Source organism: Saccostrea echinata, unplaced genomic scaffold, assembly GCF_033153115.1.
Source record: "Saccostrea echinata isolate AGI-Se365-2 ecotype Australia unplaced genomic scaffold, CSIRO_AGI_Sech_v1 ptg000002l, whole genome shotgun sequence".
Taxonomy (NCBI): Eukaryota; Metazoa; Mollusca; class Bivalvia; order Ostreida; family Ostreidae; genus Saccostrea; species Saccostrea echinata.
Genome location: NW_026889751.1, coordinates 22,254,704 through 22,273,337, shown reverse-complemented (window position 1 = coordinate 22,273,337; position 18,634 = coordinate 22,254,704). Strand labels below are relative to the sequence as shown.

At 34.7% G+C, this 18,634-nt stretch overlaps 3 protein-coding genes across 3 annotated transcripts in view; 2 read left to right on the top strand and 1 right to left on the bottom strand.

Moving 5' to 3' along the window:
* LOC133174849 (tripartite motif-containing protein 2-like) overlaps positions 1 to 18,634 on the bottom strand; it is a 231,287-nt gene that overhangs the window by 25,874 nt on the left and 186,779 nt on the right. The window lies entirely within an intron of this gene.
* LOC133201527 (uncharacterized) lies at positions 3,440 to 12,298 on the top strand. Its single transcript, XM_061337333.1, has 8 exons — positions 3,440 to 3,675; positions 4,424 to 4,604; positions 6,234 to 6,322; positions 6,934 to 7,071; positions 8,726 to 9,375; positions 9,790 to 9,929; positions 10,830 to 11,020; positions 12,090 to 12,298. Exons 2-8 carry the CDS (start codon positions 4,426 to 4,428, stop codon positions 12,296 to 12,298), a joined length of 1,596 nt encoding a protein of 531 aa, XP_061193317.1. The 5' UTR covers positions 3,440 to 3,675; positions 4,424 to 4,425.
* LOC133178151 (uncharacterized) lies at positions 12,359 to 12,904 on the top strand. Its single transcript, XM_061312903.1, has one exon. The coding sequence runs from the start codon at positions 12,359 to 12,361 to the stop codon at positions 12,902 to 12,904; it is 546 nt and encodes a 181-aa protein (XP_061168887.1).

The following is an 18,634-nucleotide window of genomic DNA, read 5'->3' as shown; positions in this document are numbered from 1 at the left end:
AAAGTAGAACCACTAATTTTTGTCTTGCGGTGTAGGTGTACAAATGTTTTCTGTTTTAGATGGACCAGCTGGAATATGTGGTAGGAAGACTGAATGCAGCACCAGAAGTCTGGCAGGCTTCCGTGTTCTCCGGAGCTTGGCAAACCATGTTAGTCACGCCACTTACAAAAGGTTAAATATTTATACCTCTTGTAAACAATCAGTTATAAAATCTTGTGAATAATTTGCTGTGTTCAAAAAGAAATGTTACACAGTGTTTGTAAATCTTTTGATTTAGGTCAGGTTAATATGTTTATGAATTAAGCTTTAGTTGTCTGGAGAAATGCATAATGTATGTCAAATTGATCAAGCTTATAAAAAGCCAAGCAAACCTAATTGTTTTTGTAGGTAAAGATCAAAATAAAGTTTATACTGTACTTTTAATACATAAATTAATTTATTCTACACTCAACTTAGGAAGTCGCCTTCAATTCTTCTTGTTCTTTGTTGATCGTCATTAGAAAAGGGACATTACTCTAAAATTCAAAGCTACATTGTTACATTGCCCCAAACCATAATTCATATTTTTTTAAAAGAAGAAAATAATGTTACAATTTAAAAAAAAAATAATTTGACTTTTAATAACCATACTTAAAATGACTGTATTCTTAGTTGCCATATTACTGTCTAAATAATAGCTATAGGCTGTCCACAATATATAGATGGTAGGTAAGCGACACCAGCTATCCAATGATAAAGTGACATCTTAGAGGTGGAAAAAATTGAGGGCAAGACAGTTGGCTAGAAATTGGATTAGATACTGATTTTCTTGTATGTTTCAATGGTTGCCCCATTGACAGAGGACCAATTAGACACTTGTGTTCACATCTTCAATTTGATAATTAGGTAAAACAAATTTAAAATACCTTTACCCTTCTATGAAGTACCTTAACCCTTCTATCTTTATTCTATTTAGATTTATAACCTGTAATCATGAGTACACTAATTACCAACAGGTGCCCTGTGCTGAGTGACACTAACATTATATCTGTGGTGAGACAGCAGTACCTGAAGCTGGAGCTCCCTCTGTGTGCGTTTGCTTGTGTGTCATTGTCAGACAACTCCGTACAGGAACGTCAGGTAAACATTAAAAAATACACAAAGTTATAAAAAAAACAGGAACGTCAGATAAACGCTAAAACACACAATCATAGTGACAGCAGGTAAACATTAAAAACATACACAAAACCTGCTGATTCTGAAAACAAAAATTGTGTTCTTTTCGTTAAGGTTACCTGGGCACCTGTGATGTCAACTATTACTAGCTTTAATATGCTTCTTAGATGCATGGTTTTAAAATGAATTTTATTTTACTTTTAGAATAAAAGAAGCAGCCTCATTACTGGGGATGTTATGCTCCCGGAATGCTCTACTGGCTAAAAGACTGGAATCCTATAAGGCTGATTCTGTATTTATGCTGAAAGTAAAATACCTAACTAATATCAAGTAGAGAATTTCTTCTCAATAGTAAAAATTGAGTACCGGTAAAAGTGTTTTTTCAAAGTTTATATTTAAAAATGATATGATTTTGTGAAATGAAATGATATTGTTTAAAGATGTTCGCTCCTGACACTTTTGAATCCACTGCGCAACTCGAAATGTCGTTATTCGATCTAATGTAAAATTTCTGATCAAGGAGCTTTCAAAGAATATAATGTTAAGACTTATTTTATTTAAACGTTTTATAAGTAGATACTTAAAAAGCACTTATATATATTTTAAGCCGAGATCATTCTTCCGAATGCGTTTCGCGCAATTTACGACATGCACTATTGTCGTCTGTTTACAAAACATCGACGGAAGGTGAAACGTCAAAAATGGGTAAAGTTAACAAGAAGAGTTGGTTCTGCACCGCTAAGGAGAGAGAGAGAAGAGAAAAAGTATCCAAACGTTTTCGAATTCGGTCTGCGATTAGAAAAGATCATTCCTACGCGGGATGCCCAGGGCTACGTCATGCCGCTCCTCAGACTTACCCAGACATTGGTCATGTCAACGAGGACATCATTATTGACGGGGACAGTTCCTCTGAGCCGGACAACACTTGGTCCACTGGCCGCCGGATTGTGGAACTCGGGGTTCTGGCCGAAGCCCTCAAAGCCTGTGATAAGTGTGGTGTCCCACTCCATCTCCATCACACCATAGGGATTAACACTTACGGATTGGCCGCTATCTTAAAGGTAATCTTATACTTTTTTGGTTGTTTTTTTTAACAATATATGAAAATTTGTTTAGGTAGTGTATATATGTTATCTGTGTAATTTACTGCCTTTTAAATGGAAAGATTACAGGACAAGGTATAATTCAGAGTTTTAACTTCTAAGCCTCTGTTCTCAGTACCCTGGCAGAATGTAGATTAGAAATAAATAATCTGTTCTGTTCTGTGTGTTTCCTGACAGGTGTTCTAATACTAGCTGACTAGACTCCCTCTATAGCATATATAAATTAGCAGTATAGTGGGCCATAGCTAGAGGCTTGTGTAGAAAAAAATCTCTCACTGTTTTATCAGTTATAACTGTATATCGTGATTTTTTATTGTGCCATATGTATGACTATCATGATATGAAGACTAACTACCAATATTTCATGCATAATCATAAGTTCTGAAAATAATATATATATAATATATTTTTCCATTCATAGCTTTGAATTATAAAAAAAAAATTAAATAATAAACAACCGTAACCAAGCATTTAGATATATATTTTTTAAACTTATCTTAGATCGATCCCAACACTTTTTAAAAAGTATTTGGTCCATTGCATGCATATTACAACTGGGGGGGGGGGGGGGGGGGAGTAATATGTGCAGTGAGGGTTGGTACACATTTTCGCCAGCAACTGCCAACAACACATACAGGATGAAAATATGTACTGTCGCAATAGCATTGCATGAAATAGACACGTCTGTCAGAGTTACACTCCAATCTACATTCACAAAATTAACACAAAAAAAATCTTCAAGAATCCTTATAACCATGGGTCGACAGTATGTGCAGTGAGGGTAGGCACATAAATGTCATCAGTGACAGTATGTACATGATTACTGTATAATTTTTCAGCCAGTAAAATTATAAGTTTATGAACGTCATTATGTGCAGTGAGGGTTGGTGCATAGTAATTGTCACAGACATCAATTATGTACAAATCAACAATATGCACAGTCATCCCCCTCCCCTTTAAAGAAATGTTTCTTCTATGGGGAATATTTTTTTATACACTATCACATTCTTAATACGCCAGCTGCTTGTTTTTATTGAAAATAAATTGTGTCAAACTTTATTTTAAAAAGTCCCTGTAATAGTATCATATACAGGTATATTGATTTTAAATCCATATTTTCATATATCCATCCCAAAAACTAGAGTAATGTAGCACACAAAACCCAGAATAAGGAGGTAAATAAATCCAAATTTTCTATGACCTTAGAATCAAAAACTGAAGGTAGGGTTTGCTGTTCATTTTTACAGCCAAGCTAGTTGCTTGAATTGAGAGAGTCAAACATTGTGAGAATGTTTTTAAATTTTTCAGATTCCATGTAGTAATTCTAATTGCAACTACGTGAATAATGTCCCAACAGGAAAGAGGCATGGAGTTCATCCTTCAAGAACTTGGGATGTAAATTCAAAACTTGGAACTGGTGAGATGTTATTTTTTATTATATGATTGAATAATTCCTAGGTCTGAGATTGGCTTAAATGCATATAAAAAGCAGTGAAAAACATGAAATATAGCTATAATTATATATGTATAAAACATGTGAAGAATGTCCCAAGGATTGTGGTTAGATATGGCTTTTTATCCAACTGTTGTGTGTTTTTATTCCCTTGTCAAGGCTTGGGTATCAAAACACACAACTTGTTTTGATATAAAATCATATCCAACCACACACCATGGAAGATTCTATATTTATTTTTACTGCATTGGACTAACAATACATCAGGAACTTCCTAATTGAAACAAATAATTCTTACATGTAAAAGTTAATTCAGGTGCACTCAACTTCATAACATTCAGGCACCTGTGGGGGGGGGGGGGGGGGGGGGGGGGGGGGGGGGGGTTGCAGGGTGCCTTGCCCCCTCTCAAACCTTTTTTCTGAAGGTTAATTTTTTTTATTTGGTATGTAAGTGTTCATTGAAAGGCTGGTCCCTCCTTTTTTTTATACGACCATCTATGACATGACAATCTATGACACGACATATTATATGTTATGGCTATCATGTCCATCCATCTGTCTGTCATATAATAAAACAGTTATTAACAGAATCACTGGTATACAATGATATTTGATTAATGATCCAATAGAGTATAATTATTTTTTCTTTAGGTTTTTTTATTCATCAGATAAAAGTAATACATGTACATGTACTGTTGACATTTATTTACAGCAATGATCCATGCGGGTGGAGGAGTTTCCCAATTTAATAGCATTTTGGCAGCACTTAATATACATCCGATTCACCATAAGATGGTTGCCAGCAGGCAGGCAGAGGTTGGTCCAGTTATAGAAGCTATTGCAGCAGACTCGACTAAACAAAGTTTAGAAGAAGAGAGCTTACTAACAGAAAGGTAATGAATTTTTATAAAATATCAGGAATAAAACATCAGATTTAAATCATTTCTTGTCATAGGGATTGCAAATGATTTTTATGTTGAATGACATACATGTGTATGAATTACATTTACCACCTTGTAAATATACTGACTACACGTATGAAGTTTACGGTACATGTATTACACATAGACCCTCATTTTTCATTAATTAATACATGTAGTTTTTAGGAATTTCATTCTTGTTCAGCTTTTGCTGATTTTGTATTGTACAGCTTAATAGGCATTCATTTACAAAATTTTCTAATGTCCTTAATAATTAAGAAATAAATAACAAGTTTAAAAACTTCAATGGGAATTGAAGTGGGTCGGTCACGTGATCAAATCCTGTGAAGGCCGAAGGCCTTCTCAGAAGATTTGATCACGTACCGACCCACTTCAATTCCCATTGAAGTTTTTAAACTTGTTATTTATTACTTATATATACATTTGAGATGGATAATCGAATGTAATCGAATATAAATATTGCACTAACTGTACGTTGTAGATTTTGACAAATTACGCTAGGTGTAAATTGGCTTGAAAAGCGGTTACGCTTCAAATTCATCTGGCAAAGGATTCTGTTTTGAAGGGAATATTCTGTGAAAGGCTACTTGTGATCAATCATATTGGTGTCTGGGAATTTTTGTATTCACGAGAACCCATATTCGATGTTAAAAAACACAAGAAACACGTCCGATGTTTGATAATAAAAAGTTGGAGGAATTTCGGTCGGAAAGGGATGGATGGAGACACTTGTCCGGACCAGATAGCTTGAAATCAAGTACAAAATTTGATAAAAACATAAAATCTACGATTTCAGTAAGGCATATTTATTAATTTATGATGTTAACATGGAGACACTGGCGACAGTTTACATTGTTAAGACAACGTCACAACGATCTCGATGATGGAGGTGTGCCTACCGAACTTCCAAAGTGCAGTATTTGTCAGTTGTTTGTGGCATGATTGCATTGCATTGACATTTTTCAACAGATTTTCAAATTTATTGTGAGTAAAGTTTAATGAAAAAAAAATTATAGCATTCAGAGGTCTGCGAGAAAAATAAGGGTAAACGTTGAGACTATGCAGCTCAGACATGAAACTTGTAACACGTAGTTTTCTATTCTCTATGTAAAATCGATCAAGAACTGTATTAAATACTCGTTTACATTGTAAATAAAATTATAATTATTTTACTTGCGTATTTTGTACATTTTTATGCATGAAAAACATGCTATATTGCTTAGTGGAGTAAGTCTTTTTATGTAGATATTACTGCGCTGTGTGATTAGGTCACGTAATGACCTATGACCTTCGAAAAACTTCATACAGGTATGAAGATATTTGCTCTCTGCATGTTTATATAACAGAGAGATACCACAAATGTATATATTTAAATATGAATTATCAATGAATTAATTACCAGGCTATTGTCATTGGAATTAGCATAAATTTTATATGTATGTATGTACTTTCTTGCAAATTGATAACATAACAGGACCACAAATAACGGCTCCTCGGATTATTTGTGAGAGGGGTGTTTCACTGTGATCTTGTGTGAAAATTTTTACAGTTATAATATGTCATATTGATATTTTTATGAAGGAAAATGGATGGTGAGAGAGAAATTTCTGCTTCTGTTGATGCGGGCTGGCAGAGAAGAGGTAGTGGAAAAGCTTACAACAGTTTATCTGGTAAGTATATTTACTAATACCTACATATATAATTATGTAGGCAGTTTGTGTTAAGGTCTTTTTGAATCTGTTTCATAGCAGAAGACCATGTACGAATTGTTCAAAGCATGGCCCCCAGGAATAGGATGGGGCCAGAATGAGGGATCAATTAGTCTTACATTGGAATATATATGAAAAAACTTTTAAAATCTTCTTATCATGCTCAAGAATAACTGAATCAAGAAAGAGTAAATTTCATGTGGACCTGAGTAAGAAATTGACTAAAATCAGGATCAAATTTTAAGAAATGCAAGTATACAGATAAAAAATTTTCTTCTCCATAGCTTCAAGGCTATGCTACATGTAGTCATATAATTTATAACATCCCCATATTGTCTTGATTCATAGACTCTTTGGAGTTACGATGGGGCAGTTGTATAAAAGAAATGTATGTTTAAACAGGGGATACACATTGGATGAATGTAGAAGGGGTAAAATGTGATAAAATATATTATTGCTCCCATCTCTGGAATTTCCAGGGGTCCCTGTTTTATGCCAGTTGTTTTGTTTGTAGATTTTTATAGATTGATCACTGTTTGTTATCTTCATCTTGTAATTATTTTGTCATTTAGGACATGCAACTATGATAGGAGCAAAGACTGGAAAAGTGCTAGATCGGAGCTGTAGAATAAAGTCATGTCGTATATGTGCACATGCTGCAAAGGAAAACCTGCCAGCAAGGCCCCACGTTTGTCAGAAAAATTGGGAAGGTATTGAAATCTGTTGTCAATTTATATGACAAAACAATAAAACCATAATTAGGCCCCTGTTAGAATTTTTGGGTGTCCTATAGTAATCACTCTGTCTGCCCATTTGTCCATCCATCTGTAAATTTTTCTGTAAACTTCTCAAGGGAAATCTCTGTGAAACCATGACATAATTCAACCATGCAATATTATACATTTAGCCCTTTGGGGAATATGATTTTTTACTTGGCTGAATAAATCTTATACTTCCCTCACGATCATGCAATAACAATTGTTTATTATACAGAAACAAGCAAAAACTTTAAAATTAAACATAAACTTTCAAATTCAGCACCCCTCTCAAATTCACTTTCAATTTTAGCATAAAGTTACTGAAACAATTTACAGAAGTCCCTTGGACAAATTATACACTCGGATGAAGCAATCAGAAATTTTGTGACTTGAATCAGGCTGTTGTGATGTCGACTACTCTAGGGAGTTTTCATTCAATGAACGATAACTATTACGGGAAAATGCACTAGGTTTCCAAAGAGGTTGAATATGATGAACAGCATGAAGATGACAGGGAAATATGAAGTTTTATAGCCCTGTCATGTGATAATCTACAACCAATTAGATAACCAATTAGATAAAGCTTTGTATAGAATAATTATATTGAGGTATAATAATATATAAATATTGATTGGGGTTGAGGACAACATTGATTGTATAAGTTCACAAGGTCCAAGTTCAAGATCAAATTACTATGCTATGATAAACATCTTCTCTATTACCTTAGGAAACATTTGCTTCATGGACATCCAAATTTTTAAATTTATTGCCTCCAGATCAGTTGACCTGTATTTATTTTTATACGCCCGTCTCACAAATCTGAAAGCTTGGGGGGGGGGGGGGGGGCTGCAGATGAGCAATTGTCAAGCTGTAACACAACCAGTTGAGGATCTTTAATGTAATATTTGTTATAATTAAAGCCTACACTACAGGAGATGTATAAACAAATATTATAAGGAATGGAAAAATCATTGAAATACTTGTATCAAGGTTGACATGATTTTCTTGCACTCTAAACTGTTTATGACAATTGAACAATATTTGATGGGTGTATTTAAGCAATGAATCATTATTTTTTGAAAGATATAGTCTCATAACTGCAACGGTGTGTGCAAACAAATTGAGTAACGCGCGTTAGCGCGTCATGAAAATATGCACACACCGTTGCAGTTAAGAGACTATATCTTTCAAAAAATAATGATTCATTACTTATATGTACATTTTTTAACTCTCTGCCTTGACTGCAAATGTGATTTATATTTCAAAACCCACGTATTATCCTTGTGTAAGCTACAGTAAATGGAAGAGCCAATGTAACAGCTTCTGGTCAATGTGAGCATGATTTTTGATTTTCACTTATGACGTTGTACTTCCTCGGCGATCAACAATTGTGACGTCAAAATAAAACGCATGCTTTAACCTTTTAACCCCCTTTCCGTGTTATGGTGTTTTGAATGCCATAGATTTCCACACACTTTATATGCAAAATACATATGTAATGTAAATATCATGCTGTGGTGGGCACTTTATTAGATCATTCAATTTGAGGTCCATGCATGCCTTGCGCTTTGTGATTTTTGATTACCAGAACCTTTGTTTATTTTAGGGAGTTCCAAAGCCATGGAACAAGACATGGTAGTGGAAATGGTGAAGAAAGTTAAAGAAAGTGGTGTCAGAGTCGCAACCATCATTGGTGATGATGATGCAGCCACCATATCACGTTTACGACATGAAGTTGATCCCACAAAAGAAAAGCAATCAGACAGGAACCATCTCAAGAAAAATCTTGCAAATCATCTCTACGCTCTGCAAAAGGTACACAAGTCTCTCACCACTAAAGTTATAAAATATATTCAAAAGTGCTGGAACTACATGGTTGCTCAAAATGTTGGAAATGAGGATGGGATTTCAACTGGTCTTGATGCCATGTATAAACACCCATTTGGGGACCATTCTTCATGTGGGGATTGGTGTAGCCATCGTGAAAATCCCAATATGAACTATAAGTCACTACCCTATGGAAAGTGTCTTTCTGACTCAAAGTTACAGAGTTCTTTGTTAGATCTTTTTACCAGATATAAGGGGATCAGCAAGAAGCTAGCTCACATGGGGTCAACTCAAGCTAATGAGTCGCTTAACATGACCATTGCCTCCAAAGCTCCCAAGCGATGTCATTTCAGTGGTTCAGCAAGTCTGGGGTACCGAGTTGCTGCCGGAGTAGCACAAAAGAACATTGGACACTCTTATGTAGCCAAGGTACCAAAAACATTTTAGTAAGCTTGAGTGTAAATATCATTTTTGTTGAAAATTTGTCATTTTCCACCTTTCAAATAAGTCATATAATTATCTTATTTTATTTAAGGAATGATTTTAATAGCTAAGCGGTTTATAAAAAAGCGTAAACTGTTCCAACCCACTTAATACCGTATAAATTGGGTAGCTATTAATTTCATTCCTTATAATTTAATTTTCATTCATTTAATGTAAGAAAAAAAGAGGATTGCCTTTCAAAAATGACTTCAAATTGTACAAAATTTAAATGTAACGTCAGGCGGATCGATACGTTTTTGACGCACGTCATTGTGACGTAGGTAACCCAATTTATACGATTTAAAGTAAATTTTTTATCCAATCAAATGGCGCGTTACAATCAGAATTAAATTATTACAGGTGAACATTAGAGCAGGCTTATCCCCTGGCACCTTCACTCATAAAGTAGCTGTACTGAGGGATTTACAGCACCGAAAGCCAAAAGCCATTGCCAACACCGTAAAAGCAAAAAGAAGGAGAATGAATCTGAAAGCCCAGAGGTAATTTGATATAACATGCTCAATGAGAATACATTAAGGTATTGACTTGAGACACATATCATGTAGAGCAGGAAGGCTTCTTCCATAATTGTCAATTTCATGACACTGGTAAAGAGTTCTGATCAAAATTTCTCTATAAATGATCAACTGTTATAAAGATTTTAACCCACCCAGTGGATTATATTATATTTACATTACCAAGTATTTATCCCTAACCCTTAATATTCTTTGCAAATTAGAAAAAATTCATGTTCATGTGAACTACCACGAGTGAGCAAGAATATCTCCATTTTGACGTCATAATACCATTTGCCTCTAAAAGACCTCTGAAATTTAGGTGCCAGCTGGCTCCTAATAAAAAAATATTTAGTCGCCAATACAAATTTTTAGTCGCCAGGCATATTTTACTTAGGCACCAATTTTAAAAGCTAATATTAGTCAATATATGAACTTATTGGTGCGACACAGCGGGTGTGGGGGATGGATCTAATGCGATTGTAACTATAGTAAAAATCAACAACAAATTAATATAAACCAGCTAAATTCCAAAAGGTTTTAACTTAAGCATGCTTGTAAAACTCTGTCATCTCAACCACTGTCTGGAGTCGTTTTAAGAAACTTGGACCTTATGAAATATTCTTTAAAACTAATAATATCAAGAATTGTATACAAAATTGTACATGATTTACAATTCGTGCAAAAATGATTGTTGGATGACATAAATTTGTGGCAAGTTGTCAGAAAAATAATGTATATATACATGTATCTTGATGATATGAAGGGGTGAAGCGTTGTAGTTCATGTACCTCATGAATTCTCAAAAAGTAGATTCATTTCTTAGATGATGTCTTATGGAAACTCTTGTCTACAGTGTATTACAATCATGTTATTTTTTTTTAGATTGCAGAGGATTGCCTGTCAAGAAAACAGGGAAGGCCCCACATATTCATCTGAGATTGGATTATGTCAGCAAACTGATACAATTCTTGCTAGTATTCCAAAACCATGCATTCGGCCAGAACCAGAAATAGTAAACTTCAGTGCAGAAACCCATTTACCTGTTTACTTTGACTTGGAAACAACTGGCTTGGGTACTTATATATTATAATCTTCAAATGTTTAGGTTTTTAGCTCACCTGAGCTGAAAGCTCAAGTGAGCTTTTTTGATTACATTTTGTCCATCTGTCTGTCCGTCTGTAAACTTTTCACATTTTCGACTTCTTCTCCAGAACCACTGAGCCGATTTCAACCAAACTTGCCACAAAGCATCCTTAGGTGAAGGGGGTTTAAATTTGTTCAAAAGAAGGGCCACACCCTCTTCCAAGGGGAGATAAGGAATTGGTGAAAATTTGGTGTCATCTTTTAAAAATCTTTTTGTCAAGAACCATTGGGCCAGAAAAGTTGAAACTTATGTGAAACCTTCATTACATAGTTTAGATTCAAATTTGTTCAAATCATGACCCCCGGGGGGTAGGATGGGGGCCACAATGAGGGATCAAATTTTTACATAGGAATATGTAGGAAAATTGTTTAAAAATCTTCATTAACGTTTATATGACGGAAAAGATAATGTAAAATCTATTTCATGTTTCAAAAAAATGGAGTCTGAACCCATTCTATATGAAAATTGAACATTTCTGGAAAAAAAATTTACGCTTCAACAAACTTGTTTATTTAAATCACACTGACATTAAACAGTACAAGCAGTCTTCGTAGCGTAGTGGTTAACGCGTTCAGTCTTACTCCTAACCGCGAGCCTTGGCCAGAGTTCAAATCATGCGTGAAACTATTGTTTTCTTTTTCACATATCTTAAAAAAATTAGTGAAAAATAAATTATTTGTCAATAATTTATTAAACAAAATATAGGAAGCAAATGTGTAAAAGATTATATTGACAATATAATTTTTGAAAAATATTACTTTTTATGAACAGTTAGAATTGAAAAATTTTACAGTAATGAAATTTATAATAGCATATAAATCTAGGACACTTATATTCATAACTGTTGTATTTAGGATAATTGGCTTCATGAATTAATTACTCAAAAATCAAGATTTAAATTGGCAATCTACATGTCATTTTACCAAGGTAAAGAGAACTTTTCAATACTTTGTATGATTTGGTTGATTTGTGTATTAATTATCCATCTAATATTTCAGATAGAACATGTCACATTACTCAGTTGGCATTTCTGGAAGAGGAAGAAGAGTTTCAAGTGTATGTTCTTCCAAAGAAACCAGTATCAAAAGAGGCAGAGAAAGTGACTGGAATAAGTGTAAAGAATGGAAAATTATTCCACTTTGAAAAGGAAAAAGATGCAGTATCAATTTCTGCAGCTATTGACAGCTTACTTAGTTTTTGTAATTGATTTGGTAAAAAATTGATTTTGTTTGGACATAACATCCAGTCATTTGACTGTCCCGTTCTTATGCATGCTTTACGTGCATGCAACAAAATAACTGAATTTTCAGAAGTAGTGGATGGTTTTGTGGACACTCTGAAACTCTTCAAACTTGTGAAACCTGGATTACCATCTTATCGACAGGAAAACCTTTGTGAATGTCTTTCAGATATAGTCTACTCTGCACACAATGCTGTAGATGATGTTGCGGCTTTGAAATCCCTAGTTCAGAGTTATTTCACACCAAGTGTTCTGAATAGCACTGATGTCAGAAGATCATCAATCACTGTTCAAAGCGTAATAGCCTCCTACTTCTACTCATGCCAAATTAGAACAAATTTGCCTTCTCTCCAGTCCCTAGTTGCAGGAAAAATCAGCAGCCAGGGTATTGCCAGAAAGATTGCTGGAAGTGGCCTTCTCTACAATCATCTGCAGATGGCATTTAATGCTGATACCGTGAATGGTATATCTAAGTTGTGTCAGGAAAAAACTGGAAACTCGGTGAGAGTTACGAAATCCCAAAAAATTATTAACAGTTTGAACAATTACTTTGCACAGTGTAATGAGAGCTGAAATTTTAATGAGTACATGTGTTTTCATAGTTTAAGTTTTGTTACTATTATGTTATGTCGGTTGCAGTAATTGGACTTTCCATGTTTATGTAAATCATATTATTACTATTTAGTCAAAAGGAGTGTTATAGCAGGGGCGGTAATTGGCCGCTCCAAGTTTTATGTATTATTTACTAGTATTTTGTTGAAAGGAGTGTTGTATTGGGGGCGGTAATTGGCTGCTCCAAGTTTTTTGTATTATATTCCAGTATTTTGTTGAAAGGAGTGTTACATCAGGGGCGGTAATTGGCCGCTCCAGGTTTTATGTATTATTTACTTGTATTTTATTGAAAGGAGTGTTACATCGGGGGCGGTAATTGGCCGCTCCAAATTTTATGTCCATCATATAATAACTTGCTATTTTGTTGAAAGGAGTGTTACATCCGGGGCGGTAATTGGCCGCTCCAAGTTTTATGTATTATTTACTAGTATTTTGTTGAAAGGAGTGTTGTATTGGGGGCGGTAATTGGCCGCTCCAAGTTTTTTGTATTATATTCCAGTATTTTGTTGAAAGGAGTGTTACATCGGGGGCGGTAATTGGCCGCTCCAGGTTTTATGTATTATTTACTAGTATTTTATTGAAAGGAGTGTTACATCGGGGGCGGTAATTGGCCGCTCCAAGTTTTATGTATTATTTACTAGTATTTTGTTGAAAGGAGTGTTGTTTCGGGGGCGGTAATTGGCCGCTCCAAATTTTATGTATTATTAACTAGTATTTAATTGAAAGGAGTGTTACATCGGGGGCGGTAATTGGCCGCTCCAAATTTTATGTCCATCATATAATAACTTGCTATTTTGTTGATAGGAATGTTACATCGGGGGCGGTAATTGGCCGCTCCAAATTTTATGTATTATTTACTAGTATTTTGTTGAAAGGAGTGTTGTTTCGGGGGCGGTAATTGGCCGCTCCAAGTTTTATGTATTATTTACTAGTATTTTATTGAAAGGAGTGTTACATCGGGGGCGGTAATTGGCCGCTCCAAATTTTATGTCCATCATATAATAACTTGCTATTTTGTTGAAAGGAGTGTTACATCGGGGGCGGTAATTGGCCGCTCCAAGTTTTATGTATTATTAACTAGTATTTAATTGAAAGGAGTGTTACATAGGGGGCGGTAACTGGCCGCTCTATGATTTATGTATTATTTACTAGTATTTTGTTGAAAGGAGTGTTATATCGGGGGTGGTAATTGGCCGCTCCAAATTTTATGTTCATCCTATAATAACTTGTTATTTTGTTGAAAGGAGTGTTACATCGGGGACGGTAATTGGCCGCTCCAAGTGTTATGTATTATATACCTGTATTTTTTGAAGGGAGTGTTGTATCGGGGGCGGTAATTGACCGCTCCAAACTTAATGTACATCCTATAGTCACTTGTTGTTTTAATTTGTGAAAGGAGTGTAATGTCGGGGGTGGTAATTGGCTGCTCCAAATTTTATGTGCATCTTATAATCACTTGCTATTTTGTAAAAGGAGTGTAATATTAGGTGCAGTAATTGGCTACTCCAAGTTTCATGTACATCCTATAATAACTTGCTATTTTTGTTGATAGGAGTGTTATATGGATGCGGTTAATTGATTTGTATTCATTATTTGACAGAGAATGTTTGGCTTAATATTCCACTAGCTTGGTCAACACATTGTGTTAATTTAAATAAATATTTATAAATATTAATGAGAATAGTTTTTTTGTTTGAATTCGGATTATCAAAATAATTAAAACTTGTTCTAAATGAGTGATTCTTGCCGCATTAATTGTTTGAAGTTGGAATCAGTAAAGAAATAATTTGGACTTCTTTTTGTATTCTGTGACCTTTTACTTGTTTATTAATGATGTTAGATTAAATACAAGATTACATAAACAATTATAAAAAAAAATATAAAGGTGATTTGTTTATTAATTGACATACACGATATGTGTTACAATATAGACCTCATAATAAAGGAACAACAGAGGAAATTCGGATTAACACTTTTTTTTTAAACCCAGAACACCAGATTTTTTATTGTTTATTGGAATCATCATAAAAATCCCTATACATATTCAAAGTATCAGAAAATTGACAATATTAATATTTTATTTTTAACGCATTTAAAATTGGTAGTTATTGGCTCATGTAAATTACCCCCTTTTGGCTATAAATTGGCCACAGTGTGTGTTTTACAGGGGAATGAAAATCGTATTATCGTTTTGAACTGATTAAGAATACTTGTCAAATTGAAATTATTAAATGGTTTTTATATTTTATTGATTTGACATACTTTTGGGGGGATTTAATTATGACATTGATTATTTCATGCAAATTTCAACATTTTACTTTCAATAAAACAGTACCCCCTTTGGGGCCCCATATCTGAATAATATGCACCACTTGAATATACACCACCTACATATTTTAGAACCACAATACTTATTAATTGTAATTAATGTGGTTTCCGGAGATTTTTTTATTTCAAAACTTCAGGAGCCAACATCCTTAAATGCATTTCTATGAATCTTGAAAGAATTATTACTACAAAATATATGTACATGTATGTTATTGGTCTTCACATATAAATTTCTTTTAAAAAATTTTGGTGTTATATTCTTTTTATAAGATAAAAGAACCTGTTGTTCTTTTTTCAACAATTTTTTTAAGAAACATTTTCATTTTTAGCTCACCTGAGCTGAAAGCTCAAGTGAGCTTTTCTGATCACCTGTTGTCCGGCGTCCGTTCGTCTGTCTGTCCATCCGTCTGTAAACTTTTCACATTTTCAACTTCTTCTCAAGAACCACTGAGCCAATTTTAACCAAAGTTGGTACAGAGCATCCTTGGGAGAAGGGGAATTAAAATTGTTAAAATGAAGGGCCAACCCCCCTTACAAGGGGAGATAATCAAGAAAAGACAAAAACAAGAAGTCTGTGAGCGAATGCTCACTAGTAATACCCCCGCTCTGATGTGAATATATGGTTACCCTCTCATGTTGACATCGAATTCATACAAAAATGAATCCCACCATCTGGCATGCCTTAACAAAGATTGTGCTAAAATTTCAAGCATCTTCGCTGAGTAGTTGCAGATAAAACTGTGAGAGAAATTTGGTACAGACAGATGCACGGATAAAATGGAAGTTGACGTCAGATATAAACAAAAATAAATCCCACCATATGGCCTGCCTAAACAAAGAGTGTGCTAAAATTTCAAGCATCTGTGATGAGTAGTCGCTGAGAAAACTGCAATGAAAAATTTGCTATGGACAGACGCACGGATAAACAGGAAGTTGATATCTAATTCATATAAAAACAAATCCCACCATTTGGCATGCCTAAACAAAGATTGTGCTAAAATTTCAAGCATCTTCGCTGAGTGGTTGCTGAGAAATATGCGACGGAAATTTGGTACAGACAGACGCACGGATAAACAGGAAGTTGACATCGGATTCGAACAAAAATGAATCCGACCATATGGCATGCCTAAACAAAGCTTGTGCTAAAATTTCAAGCACCTGCGCTGAGTAGTTGCTGAGAAAACTGCGACCAAAATTTGTGTTATGTATGGTACGGACAGACACACGGATTAACAGGAAGTTGACATCAGATTTGAACAAAAATGGATCCGACCATATGGCATGCCTAAACAAAGATTGTGCTAAAATTTCAAGCATCTGTGATGAGTAGTTGCTAAGAAAACTGTGACGAAAATTTGTTACGGACAGACACACAGACACACGGACAGACAGACAGACAGACACGCAAGGGTAAAACAGTATACCCCCTCTCCTTCGGAGCGGGGGTATAATTAGGTGGGGTCATTAAAAAATCTTCTTCTCAAGAACCACAGGACCAGAAAAGCTGAAACTTATGTGGAAATATCCTTGGGTAGTGTAGATTCTAAATTGTTCAAATCATGACCCCCGGGGGTAGGGCGGGGCCACAATAGGGAATCAAAGTTTTACATTGAAATATATAGGCAAAATCTTTGAAAATCTTCTTCTCGAGAACCACTGGGCCAGAAGAGCTGAAACTTACATGGAAGCATCCTTGGGTAGTGCAGATTCTAAATTGTTCAAATCATAGCCCCCGGGGGTAGAGCGGGGCCACAATAGGGAATCAAAGTTTTTCATTGAAATACATAGGCAAAATCTTTGAAAATCTTCTTCTCAAGAACCACTGGGCCAGAAAAGCTGAAACTTACGTGGAAGGATCCTTGGGTAGTGTAGATTCTAAATTCTTCAATTCATGGCCCCCGGGGGTAGGGCGGGGCCGCAATAAATATTACAAACGGGAGGTCTTATGTAGAACAGCAGGGCCAAAGTAACTCAGGTGAGCATTGTGGCCCATGGGCCTCTTGTTGTGCAAGTTGGTGGTGTGTGAATCACAAGGAATTGTCATGTAGGCATATTTCATGAAGCGTCAGCTCATGACATGTACTAAAAAGTGTGATATTTTTCTCTTTTCTTAGAAATATTTGGAACTACAAGGACATCAGGAGGTGAGGGAAATGATTTAGAAATTCTGGAAAATGTCAGCCAAAGGGAAAACCCCACAGTTCAAACAAAAAAATAGTGTTCATTACTACTAAAGTCTGCAATATTAACACAGATTCCACATAAAATCTATATACATGTAAATTCAAGAATTTTAGAAAAAGATTTTCTTGTATAAAAGCAATGCTATACATGAACTGTGGATAAAATGTTAATGACAAAATGTGTTCAAATAAAAACTTGAGATATAATAATATACATGCATATACAAGTGAATATAATTAACACACTGTTGTGTCTAATTTGGTCTATAATATGTTCATTTCAATAATTTATTATGCCATATTACATATATATTTACATGGAAATGTTTATGGATAAATATATCATTGATACGATGAAGCACTAGCTTATTATTCTCTGATTTTTTTTTCTGCATAATGAACAAGAGGCCCAAGGGCCTTAACAGTCACCTGAGTATAATACAACAATTTAGAGGATCCATAGAGTATAAAATGAACTGAAAGGTGAAGCTTTGTTGCCCAAAAGCAAGAAAAATAGGGTGATCAGGATCAACAAAATAATTATTCACTGATAGTTTATGAATTAGGTTCTAATCTGTTCCCCATTTATCACTATCACTATACAGTGTATTAAAAACCTATCAATGCTTCTGTACTATTTTAATTTCTTGCTCAAATCTCTTACATTGGCCTCTCTTGGTCTTTGATGAACATTTAATAAGACAAGTTATTTTTGTTCCATTTTTATTTATCTATTACTTACAAGTCTATCTGATCATTAAAACTATGAAAATACTTTTTGTATTATACAATAAAAATTCTTGCTTAATTCTCTTATTCTATTAACCTTTCAAGTACATTGTTTACAGTTATTAATTATCAAAAGTAAATGGCAAAGGGGAATAACTCCTCTCAGTAGAATACAAATTAATAGAGCCCTGGCCAGGACTAGAACACTTGAACAAATGGTCCAGATGTTCAAAATCTGGTAAAAATACCCTTCCTTATTAAAACTTTTAAACTTTTTGCCTCTGATATGCCCAAGTGCAGAGAAAATTTTTAAAGAAATAATGCAGTTTTACTTCAGATTCGCTATATTATCAATAGAGCTCCCCCCCCCTCCCCACCAAGAAACACTAGAGTCTCTCACCCTGGGACCAGAAGTTTGCTCATCATAAGTAATCACTTTGTTTATCTGCTT

What these genes read in the sequence shown, in the direction of transcription:
- LOC133201527 (XM_061337333.1), top strand. Translation starts at nt 4,426, where the DNA reads ATGATCCATGCGGGTGGAGGAGTTTCCCAATTTAATAGCATTTTGGCA. An exon ending in TTGTCAGAAAAATTGGGAAG is followed by an intron (nt 7,072 to 8,725) that starts GTATTGAAATCT and finishes TGTTTATTTTAG; the next exon opens with GGAGTTCCAAAGCCATGGAA. An exon ending in CTTGGAAACAACTGGCTTGG is followed by an intron (nt 11,021 to 12,089) that starts GTACTTATATAT and finishes CTAATATTTCAG; the next exon opens with ATAGAACATGTCACATTACT.
- LOC133178151 (XM_061312903.1), top strand. Translation starts at nt 12,359, where the DNA reads ATGCATGCTTTACGTGCATGCAACAAAATAACTGAATTTTCAGAAGTA.